We start from the raw sequence: 16,305 nt of genomic DNA, 5'->3' as shown, positions 1-16,305 counted from the left end.
TTTTATAATTCATATCAGCATTCTTAATTGTTCCACAGACTACATGTTACTGTGCACAAGTAACATGTGCACCTTTTTAGTAACTGTGCACCTTTTAGTAATATACAAAGTACTTTCAGTCCTTAGGAAGGCAACTACAAATTTCTAGTGACTCTCAAAGAATTCCTCCCACCAGCAATAGAATTGGCACTTGCAGAATATTCTCCTATCACCTACAAGGGCCGAAAGCCGACTCCCTCCTCAGACAAGCTGGAATCCACGCTTTTTGCCCAATTCCAAAGGCATCGGCGCCTTCGGCAGGCTCAATTCCCGCGCACCCTCTAGCGGCTCCCGAGGAAAATTCCCGATTTCCTGGCAAACAGCACATACGGGGAAAGGGAAGGACGCGGAAGAAAACAAACTGAACGAGTCGCTAATTGCTTTAAAAGAGTGTTTTCCATATAACAGCGTTTCGTCTTCAAACCTTCGCGATACTTGACGGCAGCAGGAGAGCTGGGGGAGCGGCCGGACCGGGGGAGCCGGGTACGCCCGGGGGGCCGGGAAGGAGCCTGGATTTGACCGGGAGCAGGGAGGAGCAGGGAGGAGCAGGGAGGAGCAGGGAGGAGCAGGGAGGAGCAGGGAGGAGCAGGGAGGAGCAGGGAGGAGCAGGGAGGAGCAGGGAGGAGCAGGGAGGAGCAGGGAGGAGCAGGGAGGAGCAGGGCAGGGGCAGGGCAGGAGCAGGAGCAGGAGCAGGAGCAGGGCAGGAGCAGGAGCAGGGCAGGAGCAGGGCAGGAGCAGGAGCAGGAGCAGGGAGGAGCAGGGCAGGAGCAGGGCAGGGGCAGGGCAGGGGCAGGGCAGGGGCAGGGCAGGGGCAGGAGCAGGGAGGAGCAGGGCAGGAGCAGGGCAGGAGCAGGAGCAGGAGCAGGAGCAGGGCAGGAGCAGGGCAGGGGCAGGGGCAGGAGCAGGAGCAGGGCAGGGGCAGGAGCAGGGGCAGGGCAGGAGCAGGAGCAGGAGCAGGAGCAGGGCAGGAGCAGCGAAGGAGCAGGGCAGGAGCAGGGCAGGAGCAGGGCAGGAGCAGGGCAGGAGCAGGGAGGAGCAGGGCAGGAGCAGGAGCAGGAGCAGGGCAGGAGCAGGGCAGGAGCAGGAGCAGGAGCAGGGCAGGAGCAGAGCAGGAGCAGGGAGGAGCAGGGAGGAGCAGGGCAGGAGCAGGGCAGGAGCAGGGCAGGAGCAGGGCAGGAGCAGGAGCAGGGCAGAGCAGGAGCAGGGCAGGAGCAGGGCAGGAGCAGGAGCAGGGCAGGAGCAGGGCAGGAGCAGGGCAGGAGCAGGAGCAGGGCAGGAGCAGGAGCAGGGCAGGAGCAGGGAGGAGCAGGGCAGGAGCAGGAGCAGGGCAGGAGCAGGGCAGGAGCAGGGCAGGAGCAGGGCAGGAGCAGGGCAGGAGCAGGGAGGAGCAGGGAGGAGCAGGGCAGGAGCAGGGCAGGAGCAGGGAGGAGCAGGGAGGAGCAGGGAGGAGCAGGAGCAGGGCAGGAGCAGGGCAGAGCAGGAGCAGGGCAGGAGCAGGGCAGGAGCAGGGCAGGAGCAGGGCAGGAGCAGGGCAGGAGCAGGGCAGGAGCAGGGCAGGAGCAGGAGCAAGAGCAGGGCAGGGCAGGGCAGGAGCAGGGCGGAGCAGGGCAGGAGCAGGGCAGGAGCAGGGCAGGAGCAGGGCAGGAGCAGGGCAGGAGCAGGGCAGGGACTGTCCCCTGTGCTGCCGAGCCCACCTCGCTGCTGTGCCCAGCTCGGGGCCCCTCAGCTCCGGGAGGACACGGAGGGAAATCCTGGGAGCGGAGACCGAGGGATGCCCAGCCCGGAGAAACCCCTCAGCTCAGGGGGGACCTCCTCACCCCCCAAACCCCCCAAAAACAGGACGGGACCTGCCTCCACTGCCGTGTCCCAGGGGGAAGGATGGAGGAAAGAGCATTAAATTGCACCACAGCACGTTCAGATTAGGTATGAGAAAAATATCTTCCCCTGAAAGAGTGGTTAAGCACTGGATTAAGTTGCCTAGGAAGTGTTCGAGATGTCTGGATGTGGCACCTGGGATATGTCTCAGAGGTGATTATGCTGGCTTGAACTAGATAATCTGAAGGTCTCGTCCAGCTTTGATGATTCTGTGATTCTGTTTACTCACTGCTTACTTCTTGAGTGTTCAAATAAGTAATAAAATATATTCTTCTCAATTCAAGGAAATAAATTATAATTAATTCTTAATGAACAATTAATTTATAGTAATTAATTATTCAGCCCTTCTACATGTTTTAAAATACAAGATAAAATAATGTAATGAACATTTCATAAAGAAAATTCTGAACAGACACAAATTATTTATACACATTTTTAAGATACACTAAATGGACCAACATAAAGCAGCAACTTATGCAAGGCTAGCTCTCGTTCCTCCAGGGACTAGATTTCTGTTAAAGTCATCACATCTGAGAGTGTAAAATTCTATATATACCTAAGAGGTTCATGCACCCACCAAAGTTCTAAAAACCTCAACAAGATTCTTTTCAATGAGATGCTGAGTTAGTTCATCCCAACAGTCACTAGTGCAGTGAAAACACTTTGTATTTACTGACTGCAGATTCCTACAAATACACACATGGCTTCAATAAAAAAAAACCCACAAAAATAAACCCCAAACCATACAAATAGAATTTATGGCCAAAAGACTTACCCAGAATGACTTGAAGAAGGAGGAGGCAGGTCAGGTGTTAGAACATAAAGACTATTATTTTTTGGCAAGTGTAGACTTTTTAAAACAGTCTGAGGGGAGAAAAATCATTATAAATATAAGACATTCACGAATTCTGACTTTTAAAAAAAATATAGATATGTATTTACAATATCAGCAAATATTTTGTTTTGATATATACTTCTTGTTACTTCAAAACATCATTTTTGTAGGTGGGCCACATTATATGCAAACCAAACAAAACTGATTTGTCCTGATTTTATTTTGCAATGTTTTAGATTAAGAGCTCTTTGTGTGCCACCCAAGGCATCTGACACTGTTTGAAACTAACAATTCTTGCATTGTAATCCCCACCCACAGATGCTCAGTTTGAAATTGAGTTCAGTTAACTGAAAACACAGTTGAAAACTTACACTATCATCTACATCTCCAGTCTTCCACCCTTTTAACAGCATTTTAGATGCAGGAATCTGAAGTTCATTTTCTAGAATATGTTTGATATCTCCTAGAGAGAAAAACAAAGGAAATATATAAAATAAACACATTTACTGCTTTATTTCAAACAGTAGTGAGTTGCACTTAAAAAATAAGAGCAAGTAAAAATTCACTCTGAGAAGAATTTTCAGTCTAGTTACCCTTGCAACATACCCTTCAAACAGTAAAGGACAAATGAAGCTTAAAAAAATAATCACAAAGCATAAATGATTGGAGAATCACAAAGGATTTGATAATTTCAACATATCTGTTGGTAACTCTATATTCCATATTTATTAGACACACAGATAGCCGTGTGCTATCTGGAGCACCAGGCTTTGCCAGCAACAAAGAGGGTGCATCTTTCTGATACCAAATTTCATTAGCTTTAGTCCAGACCTAAGGAACCAGAATGTTCATACAAGTGACTGCTCTGACAGCTTTTCCAATGCTTTGTACATTTTGATGCTCTTCTGCCCCTGTAGTTATCACAGTCATAAAGTAACTCAGGCTGGAAGGTACCTCTGGAGTTCATGTGACCCAAGCCTAACTCAAAGGTCTAATTAAACCAGTTTAGTCAATGACTTGTCCAACTGGCTCTTGAACATGTCAAGATGGAATTTGGACAACTTTTCTGGCCAACCAGTTTCAGTACCTCACCACCCTCACAAAAAAAACCCCAAAAACTTTATTTAATGTGAATTGTTGATGTGTCTATTGCCTTCCATTTTCATGCACTTCCAGGACAAGTCTGGTTCCATCTTCTCCATGTCCTCCAGCAGGCAGCTGCAGACAGAGGTCAGGTCTGGACAAATCCCCTTCTCTGTGCTTCTCCTCCTGTTAGCCCAGAGCTCCAGAGCCCTGGCCAGACTAACTGAAGGATGTCATCATCTTCTTCTGGTGAGCACCTCAAAACCCCACCCAGTGCTCCAGATGCAGTCTGGCAAATGCTGAATAGAGGGAAATAATGATTTCCTGGGATCCACTGGTTACAGTCTCACCAACAAAGCCTGGGACATGGCAGGTCTTCACTGCAACAGTTCATTGCTGCAGCGCTCAAGATCCCTTTGATGAAATTGTCTTCTAGCCCATCAGCCTACAACCAGGTATTAGGTGGGGATAACATGGAGTTATCCTATGCCAGATACAGGACTTCCACTTTATTTTCTTGGAACTTCAGGAGGCTCTGTCAGCTCATTTCTTCAGACTGTCCAGGACCCACTAACATTAGCCCTGCCCTCCAGAATATCTGCTCAGAATACCTTCTCTGATCAGATTAAGACTTATTTTGATCAGTTTTTATCTTAACACTATGACTAGAAAAATGCAACAGCAGGCCTTACTAAATACACATCCAAGGCCTTACTAAAGCCACAGTGACATTCTCTCCCCTTGTCAACTGAGCCAGCCCTCAAATTGTAAAAGGCATATAATGCTGACTGATTAGGTACAATCTGCCTTTAGTAAATTCATGATGGCTGTTCCAAATCCCCTTATTTTCTCTCCTGTGCTCAAAAAGTGCTTCCAGAAATATTTACTCCATAATCTTCCTACAGACAAAGCTCAGCAATCACCACTGAACACAGGTTCACATTTGCCTTAGCCTTTCTTCTCACACTGATGTACTTAGAGAAACCCTTTCTAACCCCTCAGTGTTTTCACTTTCAGCTGTGTTTTGGTCTTCCTAACTGAAAACCTGCACACCCCTGTGCTCCTGCTGGGCAGCCCATCACTACTTTCCAGCTCTGGCTACTTTGTTTTTGAATTTAGTTCAGCCAGAAATGCTTTTTTCTTCTGTGCTGACCTTCTGCCATGCTTGCTCCTCTTGCACATTGGAAGTAACTGTTCCTGTGCTTTGAGAGGTTGTTCTTGAAGATCAACCAGCTCTCTTGGGTCCCTGTGCCCTCCTGGGCAGCCTCTCATGGGCAAGCAGATCCCCTAAAAAGCCAAAACTATTCTTTCCTCAAGTCCACAGCTGAATTTCTAAAATTTGCCTTGCTCACTTCTCCCAGGACTTTAAACACGAGGCTGCCCTCCATCTTTATATGGCAAGATACAAAAGTTTTACACAAACTGCCTTCTGCCCTACAGCTTTCAGGTAAAAATCAAGTATTAAGATGTCGATAAGAAAAGAAAAATCAGATGAAAAGTTCTGATCTGAGGAGATTTTGATGTCTGATTTCCACGGATGTAACTTAGCACAAAGTAAAACCGAGAACACCCATCGATAATTCAAACCGAGCACCGCTAGGTGGCGCCACCCAACACCAAATCCATTGCAGAAAAGAGAAGTGAGGATCAAAAGTTTCAATTTCCAAATTTCATCCCAGACAAAAGGCTGCTGCACGGAAATTTGCTTTCATCAACTATTCCTTCACGTAGCTCCTTATTTGGATCTGTATAAGCTCTTCACTAAAAATAAAAATAAAATAAAATACCTTTCTTCCTTACCAGAAGTAAATGAATTCCCAATTTGAGGAATATAAAAAATAGTATGCTCTGAAACACTAGCACACTTCTAACATACTGCTTCAAAATGTATCCTTTTTACGATAAAGACAATAAAACTTATAGAATTAATCTTAATTTGAATGAAAGGGTCAAATAAAAATTGAACTACGAAGAATGCAATGATGTTCCTCACACCAGGAAGAATTCCTCTAATCTTGTCACTAATCCTTTGTAGAAAGAGATGCCATACAGATTCAAAGAGGAAATGCCAAGATCATCCACTTATTAATAGCTTGCATCTACACTAATCCTATCCCAAATTACATTTTCATGCCTCAACTTAATCATTAATCTCCATTTTGTTTCTGAAGCAATTCCATAAGAAAACTAGATTTCAAAATAAGTATTTGATAGATCACTAACCTTTACCATGGATTAGTAAAATTTTGCTTTTATAAAGCTGTAAAGAGATTTGAAAATGGTTAGTAGCTTTGGAGGCTGCATTTTCAAGGGGATCTTTCTTGTTTTTCCTTTTTGAGGGGTTTTGTTCTACTTTGCTTTAGGACTTGGATTATTTGGGTTGAATCTTTTTAGTTTGTCCTTTTAACAGTTTCACGGCGGCAGCTTTCACTTCATTTTCACAAATCCTTACCAACTGTAGAGCTGTCTTCAAGTACTACATCCACATTTCTGTCTCTGTACTCAACCCTGAAGTCAAGCATCCGAGGTTGTCTTTCCACTATTTGTCTGGATGGCACTACATGGCGAAATGCTGAGGAGGAGGAGGGAGCTGAAGAAGCTGCAGCAGAGTGACTGCTGGGGCCATACGCTGGTCCATGCAAAGTCTCTACACCGTACTCACTGAAAGACAGGCAAATGAGATGATTGAAACAGAACAGCTTGGTATGTCTAGCCAGAAGTTAGGCAAGCAAAATGACAGTATTATTCACTTACTACAGTCCAGCACACACCTCTTGAATTAGTGCTGTCATATCTGAAAAAAATGCTTATTAAAAATGAAAAAATAACTTGTATATTAGCAGTTTTAACCTTTCAGGGCTCAGGAGTGCTACAGGAGATCAACAATGGTGATAAACAAGCATTTAAAATCCACTATGTAATTGATACCAGAATTATCTTGAGGAGGATTGTTTCCTGTTCCAGGAGTGTTGTGGCCATATAAAAATTGGCACAGTGGCAACAACCAGCATTCTACATCATTGGGCTGATATCCAGTGGAAATGAGAATACAGCTCAAAATTCTGCAGGCAGATAGGTATTTTCTCACAGAAAATTAGTGAAAAACAAGTCAGATATTAAAATAGAGACATTTAAGTAAATTAATTAAGATAATGAAGCACGTTTTTATAAAGAAAACACCTAGAAGTACAACAATGAAGTAATGCAATGCTTTCTTTCAAGTTTAAAATCCTGCAAGGCTCCTGGAGGTTCATAAAAGGATGTCTCCATACCTGACTCAAGGACACCTACAGCATTACAGGTCAGAATAAATTGGAAAACCCTCACTAGCCAGAAGCACTTCATCTTCCCCAGAGCCTCTCCACAGCAAGCATGTCACTGGGATTGGAAACAAGTGTAAAAAACTTCAGGAATATTACTCCAGGCAGAAAAAAAAAAAAATCCCTATGATGTACAGAATGTACAGAAACCAAATTTGGAAGGCAAGAAACTTCATCACGTAAACCTGGGGTGTTGCCTTTTAGATGTTTTTGCCAGGAAGATGATGGGTAGTTACAGAATCTCATGGTGGATTTCAGAAATGCTGCAACATAATTTGTCTCATTTCCACTCTTTACAAGAACTTATTTGAAAAATTCCTTCTGTTCTCAAAGATACCATTAGATCCCCAGTGGAAATCCTTCATAGAGCAAGTGAAATCTGTTACCTAGAGGAGGTCTGAACTCTAAAAACCTGAACCTAAAAAGTCTTAACATTAAAAACTTTAAAAAATGGATGCAAATGTGGACGGCATGCATGTCACTGAAGTGCAACAGTACTCAGCTACTGCAAATCCCATCATTGTGCCTTTCACATTTGTACCAGAAAAACATGTTATGCTTGTAAAACAAGGGGCTCCTTCACTTCTCACATCAGCATGCTCAGAAGGATGAATGCCCAGCTACAAAGACCCACGCTCAGACCTGTGGCTCAAAAGTCAAAGGCCCACATCAGAACTCTAAGGAGTACAGGAAACATCCTAATTTTCAGTATTTAACAAAGTATAAATACCAAGTGATAGATTATTTTCTTCAGCCTGGTGGACAAGTATGAATTAAGTACAATTAAGTAACAATTCTGTTAGTAGACCCAAGAAGCAATTAATATCCCAGTTCTCAGGACTGAATTACAAAACAAGCAACTGAATTATACAACAAAGGGTACTTTTTTCCCTTCAATAAATTAACTTGCTTCAAGTCCAGTTGTATTAATTTTATTTGATTCCACCAAAAAAGGCATCCTACGTATCTGACAAGCAACCTCTAACAGAACATAAAAAGCCCCACATCAGTAAAGTAAGCCTTATCTGGAAACCAGGTTTCTAAATCTTCTGAGCCTCCCTTTAAACCACTTCCACTGGAAGAATACAAAACAAGACAAAAATAAAGTAACAAAAATACCCATTTGAAACACAATTGACTATCTAATAATCTCTAAAAATTAATAAATTACTGTGAAAGAAAAATGTAATTGGGCACTGGACCACCTTGTGATTGAAGACAGGCATTAACTAATTATTCCTCAGCTTCTTCTACCCAACCAAACATTCTGGGATTTTGGATAGAAATGCTTTGAGATCCAAACTTGTACGCAGAATGAGTGCTCCACACAACCAAGGCTTGATCTCACATGGACTAAGCAGGCCTTACAGTAAATATATATTTAGTAACTTTACTGGACAAATAGTTTTATCCTAAATCAAAACCTGACTCTGTTGAATTAGTAAGCATTAACAGAGATGTCAAACACCACTTTACCTATATTACATATCTTATTTAATTATTAAAAATTTTTAAATAGTACATTAATTATTTTTCTGAAAATTTTTAAACACTGTTTTACTGTCTCTCTCAGGTAGCTTAATTCCCGTTCTGCTGTTTTCAATTGCCTCATCAGCACTTAGAAGATCAAATTTCAGTGACTTCAAGATATCCAAGCATCAGTATGCAAGCCAAAATTTAATTCAGAAGCTGAAAGAAAATCAGTAAAACTACTTTTAGAAGGGAACAACCTTACTTTATCACAGTTTCTGCTGCCTGTAATTAAATTAAAAAAAAAAAAAAAAAGAACCCCAAGTACAAATGTTTTTGGCCAGAAATAGGGAAGCATGGAATATCAATACCTTTATAAATGCATAAGGAAGAATAAATACTTAGCCAGAAGCATACCAACACCCAATCTTTGTAAAGAGACAACCCTGCAAAGAATGACCCAACCACCACTGAATTCAAAATAAAAGTTAACTATTTTGAATAGATGTTTGAGTTAATCCCCTATCAGTATGGGAAAAACTGAATGTTAAATCAGCTTTGCCAGGAATAGAATTTGTGGCTCCAGAAACAGCTTTAAAAGGGGAATTATGTCATCTTCTTAGGATTCAGGAAGGAAAAAAAAGTAACTGTTACCCAGCATCATTCTCTGTATGTACTACTCCAGTCCTCTGTGCTTACCTTTGTAGAATGCCATTTTCTTGTGGTATAACACCATTTATAGCTGCCTGAAAAGAGAAAAGAAATTCTGAGTCAAGCATGCAGAACAAAAATACATCAGAACTTTTATAATATGTTTTGAAGAGTGATCAGCTTGGTTCAAAACATGCCCTACAATGCTCTCTATTTAGTGAATATTCTTGGTGAACAATATTATCATTATGGTATCTAAGTGAAAAACAAACATGAGCTGAAGCTCAGACTCCTGTTTGAGTGCAATGGATTTCCCAGGTGGAATGCCTGGGAATAAACTGCATGGCCCATGCTGAGTCAGTCCAACCCTTCGGTATCACACACAGGGGACACATCCCAAACACAGCCAGAAAACTGTGCACAGTCCAGGCAGCCTCAGCACATCCACAGAAAATGGGATGTTCCCCAGGAGCACCAGCCATGGCCCAGCCCCTGCCCCTGCCCAGCTGCACACGCCCTGCGTGCCTCCAGCCCAAGCACTGAGCTGGAGCAAACTGCAGCTCCAGAGCAGCTCCATCACACCCACACTCACACACAGACACCACCCAGCCTCCTCAGCTGCCAGGGACCACCCCAAAAATGAAAACTATCCTCAAGCAGAAAAGCAGGGTTTATGCAGTTAAATACCATTCCACACTGTCCAAATCATTTGAAGGTTTAAGAGCAAGATTAAAGAGAGCTTGTAGCATCCCACTACTCTCCATTTTCTCCTGTGCCAGCAGCAGCTCATCCATTTTCTACCCTCACCAAATTCTAATATCCATCCTCACATCTCAGATATACCTGACCTGTTGACCAGAACACCTGGTGAATGAGTGTCTGGTCCCCAGTGAAGAAGGGAACACTGATGTTTAGCAGTTCAGAGATTCCCTGGTACTCCAGGAGGACAAAGTCATACCCTGTGACTGAACTAGTGACAGTCATCATCTATCAACTCCATTTGTTCAAACTGACATTAAAAAAATGCAGCTTAAGTAAGTGCTTAATAAACACAAAAATAGATGCAATCAAGATTTAAATGCTATGGTTTCTGCTTCTCTGAATACATATACATGACTTTTTTACAATTTCTATTAATAGTTAAGGCTACATGAAGTCAGAATATTTCACTGCTGAACTCAGCTAAATTACTGTGATACTGCAATACGATTTATCCTGCATTTAGAAACAAATATTGCATTAATAATTATTTAAAAAGCAGAGAAGGAAAAGGTCAGCGGTACCCATAAGCTACAGCAACAACCCATGAGGCTGTATCAAATTACAGCGAAAACAAAGTTCCCTACCAGATCAGGTTTTAAATCAGTTTATCCACTGTGCATGGTAATAATCAGTGGTTTCTTTTTAACAACGTGTCTCATTTATCATCATTGTGGTTTTTGCAGTCATACACAGCTCTTGATGGTGTTCATCTAATAAACCTCCAGGAAAGAGTAGGAGGTTTTGGTTTATTTGGCTTTTTCTGGATTGGCTTCTCCCTCCCATACTCTTCAGCAATATACATTGAATTCAGGTCAGTCAACAGATAAAGTTGGCTGAGAGACAAATTTATCCTTTATTTTGCATCTGTAAGATACAGAGATCAAACACAGGTTTTGTACCACAGAACCTACACTAGTAATGATCTGCTGGTGCAACAAAATTCTCTTTACTTGGGGAAAAGAATCTGCTTCAGCTGTGAAGAAATACAGCAATGTGGCATTTTCACACTTCTGTCAAAGCTCTGTCTCAAAGGATTAAATCAGCTCAAACTTCTTCTGAGCTTAGTTAGAGGGGTTAAATACGATAGAGGCTTCAAGCTATTTTATTTTAAACTGAATAACTCACTTGTTCATATATCCCCAGTTTTGTAAACTTGATGACATTTAAGGGGCACAGGAGTAAGAAAAAACAGCAGAAGCATTATGTGCTTTTTTGATTGAAAGACCTCTATTAACCACACTGTAAAACTGAAGAGTCCAGACACTGTTTGTTAAGCAAGATGGAAGACTAAAATAATGTAGACAGCAAATGGTAGCAGTGCACATGTACATACTGCATAAATATTAAATATCCATGTTCTAACAAGACAGCTATAAGTAGACCCTGAAAGGAAAAAAAGAAAAAGGAACAACCATCTGCTTTAGAATTTCATTGGGAGAAGGTTGTGACTATAAAAAAAAAAGAAATTAAAACAAGAACACGTTACTAAGGCAAGATCTGCTCCAGGCTGTTCCTCCCCAGTGTCAGCCCCCTTTGAGAGAGGCTCTCATCTCTATGGTTTATACAAACATTTCAAGATATTACATTTTTTTGTCTCCCCAAACAGGGACCTGTGATCACCAAAACCAGCCCGTGTGGCTAACTTATAGTCATTAAAAATGTGTGCTACTCTTGAAACAATTTTAATAATCAGTGCATTAAATTTATTTATGCGTTATTGATATAAAGAAACCATGTCTGGATCAGAAAGCTCTTTCAGCTCCCAATAACCTGCTGCTGAGAGTGATACCAGGAAGCAGCACTTTGTGCCTCTGCTGCTCTTACACTGCATATCCATGAGTGCCCCTGCTGGATCCAGGGTACCTGAGCTTTCTAACTGCTTCAAGAGTAAAGTTCACCTTAAATGGAAAATTACAGGGGCTTCAGAAGATTTTTCCCAAAGCCAAGAATCCTAGGTGTGCCTTACTGCTATCCATACACAAATTCTGCCATAACGCTGTCCCATCCTGAAATGGAATAATTTCTGTTTTGATGGCAACTTTCAAACAACTACCAGGCCCACAATTTATTTCATTAAATTATAAACTGAATGTAGCTCTTCTTGATTTATACATTTTGTTTAGGGATAGCAATCATATAGCCAAGAGGTGGAACAGCTTATTTAAAAATTCATTAAGTACTGCATAACCTGACCTAATTGGACCTGCCTTGGGCCAGAGAGACATCCAGAAACAACTTCCAGTCTCAAGAACCTGTGACTCCACCATCCAACAGCACAGGTTATCTTGATAAAGATCCTGTGAGTCCTGGGGGTTTTTTAAATGAAAAGGGATGTCATATAGAATGTAATATAACACTGGATTGACAAGTGCCCATTACAAAGGTTCAAAGTAACATATTTTTTGGTGTGTTGTTTTCAGCAGCACACTTCCAAGTTACCGTACTGAAATATATTCAATCCAACTTTTTTTGTTTCTCGAAAACTGGGTACAATAAAGCAATAGGGTTAATGAAAGGTTACCAAATTCATTAAAAGTCTGGACAACATAAAAAAATCCATGGCATTCTGAAATTATTTAGGTGCCTAAAGAAGACTGTATAGCAGACTGAAATTTAGAACTTTTCCTCAAGGCAATATTAACTAGATTAGTCCATTCTGACTAATTGTGACTATTTTTTATGACTACAAAACAGTGTTAGAAAGAAAACCAAGAACCACCATTCCTTAACTACCTATTGAAACAACATCAATGACTTCCTTCAAAATTCACAATTTTAGTGCTAACCATTTAAAAGCAATGAAGCACATCTTAGAGTGATTCTCATCGCAGGGTCCTATGAATAATATGGGGTTTTAAATAGCACAAATATTCAAGTCACAAGTTGTAAATACTCAGGGGTTTTCCACAAAGGTTGAAGATCGACTGGATTTACCAATCATATTATTTAAAAGCAGAAGTCTACGTACAGTGATTGAATATTCAAACGAGACAAGGGGTTCCTTCCTCTTCATGAATTACAGCTGGCAGGTAGTTTTTAAATTTCCAGAATTCGCAGAATTTAAAAGGGATCTTTAGATTAATTAAGAGCTAAAGGCAGTCCCAGGCAAAAGAGCAGTTAAAGGCTTTTGCAATGGGTGAGGAGGGAGCTCCTCCTCAGTGGCCACCTCATGTTCCTCCCCTCTCCTTCCCAACCTCCAGAGCACACAATGGCTGTGGCTCACACATACAGACCCCTGAAAATCTCTCCTTTGGAAGCTCCATCCCAGTGAAGAGAAAGAGGTTTTACAAAGCACACAGCAAGATCAACTCTCCAAAACAGGGCACTAGAAAACACATGGAAAAGCAAAAGGAGAAAGCAAGTTGGAGAAGCACAGGGCTGGAAGAACAATCCTGAGATGTAAATAACCCGAGAGATGCACGAGTTTCACCAGGATAAATAACCAAACCAGCTTAACACAACCAGCACAAGCTGCTCCCAGAGAATTCCAAAAGCCTTATTTAGGTTTCACTGCATGCAGCAAGTGAGACCACTTGAGTCTACTTAGCAAAGCCCTTGCAGAGCTTTACATTTGTTTAGCTAGAAACTGAGGAGGTTTACATTAAACAAACGCAGTACACAAATGAGATCTCGAGACAGGGTAATAGGAACTGCCACAGTAAATGATCAAAACCCAAAGATGTCCAACCAAATGACATCATGTGCTTCAGAAAGTCACAGGGAATTATAATGGAGTAACTTGCTCATGGGGCATTTTCTTCCAACCCCCCAGTTTTCTGACACATTCAGAGTTACAGCATTAGTAATTTTTTTGTGTATTCAACTTAACACAGTAACCTCATAAACCACATATTTAATTATTTCTATGAAACTCAGTAAAAGGTTTTTTTTTTTTTTATGAGAGGATTTATTTATTATGACTTCCAAAAATCTATATACTCCCCCAGATGCTACAAACTCAGATTTTATTTTCAGTTTAACATGTCTGGCAAGCTAAAAAACCAAAGTTCTGCATTTTGTCTCTTTACTATTCATTTTGCCTCTCCTTCCTATTATACACTTAATATATTCTCAATATAAAAATAATTCATGTCACATCACAAATGCAGAAAGTTTACCCCATGTTGTTTTCTACATTAACAGAGGCAAAGACAGGAAGAGGCGTTAGCCACTTGTAGGACAGAATTTAGAATTACAACTAAAAAAAACAAGCATTTTGTTGTTTCATACTCAGAACACAGAAAAACTGGTTTTAATATTTGACTCTTTCAGCATTTAATATTAGATTTCTTTTTCTGATTGTTTAAGTGAATATAATACCAAAACTAACATACAAAACCTCACTACAGAGGGTGAGATGACACACAAGACAAACATACTGTGGTTTTGAGTTCTGCAGAAAAAAAAACTCCAGCTGTTATATTTTGGAAATATTAGTCTGTATTCATCTGTGCTTGAGAATCACTCAAGATTTACTGAATTTAAAGAAGTGTAATGAAATACACTAAAAGTCCCTCATTAAGAATTCATAACAATTTTTTTTGTCTTTTTTATTTTATTACATATTTCCACAGCAAAAAAAGGGGTAATTAATAAAACTCTGTTTACAATTGTCAGTCCACTGCAAATAACTCTACTCCTAATTTGTGCTAAATGTGATATTCTCCCTGATATACAATACTCCTACTCTAATTTTCTGTTTTCACATTAGAAACTTTTCCTAAATATTTAAAATCCATTCTTTACTTGATGTTCAAACAAAATAAATGGACAATAGAATTCCAAATGCTTTCCACAATGGAGAGAAGGGGTTTTATTAAAAAAAAAGGGAGCAAAACCAAAACTGAACAAATATTATCCAGAAAGAGGAAAACCAAATAACTAAATGATAAAGGAAAGCATTAGTGACACAAAGCATCCACAAAAGGACTGAGAAAGCAAAAGTGAATTTCAAATTGCTTCTGAACCATGAATCTAAGGGACAAAGGAACATTTTCACATGCAACAGTAAAGCAAAACTGGAGAAGTGCAAAGATTTATTAGTTCCTTTTGAGCACAGAAGTATTTCTTAAAATGAAACTACTCACAGGACTCTGCTGTATGCATATATTCCAGTAATAACAGTAGATGTTTTGAAATAATGCTCTGCTAATAACTTTCTTTTTTGCAAATACTGATTTGGGAATAATTTTCATCAGAACTGGTAATAATGGGTACTGGCAGGTGCAGACACATCAAAACAATTGCTCTGACCCTTATACTGTCATTTTGGGAAACTGGATAAAACACAAGACCATGCACAGACTTCTCTTGCAGTTTACAACAATAAAAATGTAGAAAATTCCAGAATAAACCACAAAAGTTTTAGTAACCGGTGCTGACGAAATCATCCTGTATTAGTCAAATCCTGCAATCAATGTGGATTAATACAACAAAGGTTTACTGAAACCAGCTGTATTAACTATCACCATGTCTTTCTGCCCCAAGACATCCACACTGGACCCTGAGATTCCCAAGCAGAGGAATGTGGCTTCTGAACAGCTTTATGCAACTACCAAATCTCACCTGTTACAAGCAAGTCTGAGATGTGTATTCCAAACAAGAAATTCCATGAAACCTTCTGCAGAAATACCAATCACTTTAACCACAAAGAGGCTTTTTACAAACAAGGTTACCTTACTACACACACAGCTACTTCGAAACCATTATTTTCAGAAGTTCCAAAAATTGACTGCTATGAGTTTAAGTAATAAAAAAAAATATTATTCCATTTAGGTTTTTAATTAATTCAGTAATACTTGAATAACAAAATTGTGCCTCAGTAGTAAGAGAAGCAATCTCTACCTGTGTTATTTTTGGCAGGCTTTTCAAGGCAAAGGAATGAGTCAGCTTTTTCCTGTAGCTTATGTTATACATGCTGGCATCTCCCCAGCTTTGCAAGTCTCAAAAGTATTTCCAAGTGCTAGACGTGAAGTTACACCCACAAAGTTTATACAGAATGACAATATTTGTCTCCATCGTGGTTAAAATTTAACCAAAAACCGTAATTGAACTACAATGAAATGTCTTCTATGCATTCTGCTTTATTTCAGCTTGCTTTCTTTACAACAAATATACTTCATGAAAAGCTGCAAAACAATAGAATTGCTAATAAAGCAAAAAATTAACATTTCATCAAAAAATGCCACATGAATACATTCATACAGATGATTCACTTCATCAGCAAGAAAGCACGCGTTGAAATAATTTACAATTAGCACTCTAGATGTG

At 40.6% G+C, this 16,305-nt stretch overlaps 1 protein-coding gene across 5 annotated transcripts in view; it reads right to left on the bottom strand.

Annotated features, from left to right (window-relative positions):
• FAF1 (Fas associated factor 1) overlaps positions 1 to 16,305 on the bottom strand; it is a 159,924-nt gene that overhangs the window by 114,505 nt on the left and 29,114 nt on the right. For all 5 annotated transcript variants that reach the window (XM_085586271.1, XM_085586272.1, XM_085586273.1 and 2 more), the window contains 4 exons: positions 9,322 to 9,368; positions 6,285 to 6,493; positions 3,121 to 3,212; positions 2,690 to 2,778 (listed from right to left, as the gene is read on the bottom strand). In XM_085586271.1, the coding sequence (XP_085442397.1) occupies positions 2,690 to 2,778; positions 3,121 to 3,212; positions 6,285 to 6,493; positions 9,322 to 9,368 (437 nt within the window). The remainder of the gene's footprint in view (positions 1 to 2,689; positions 2,779 to 3,120; positions 3,213 to 6,284; positions 6,494 to 9,321; positions 9,369 to 16,305) is intronic.

This window comes from Lonchura striata, chromosome 8, assembly GCF_050655825.1.
Source record: "Lonchura striata isolate lonStrDom1 chromosome 8, ASM5065582v1, whole genome shotgun sequence".
NCBI classification, from domain to species: Eukaryota; Metazoa; Chordata; class Aves; order Passeriformes; family Estrildidae; genus Lonchura; species Lonchura striata.
This window is presented reverse-complemented; position numbering and strand designations above follow the sequence as displayed.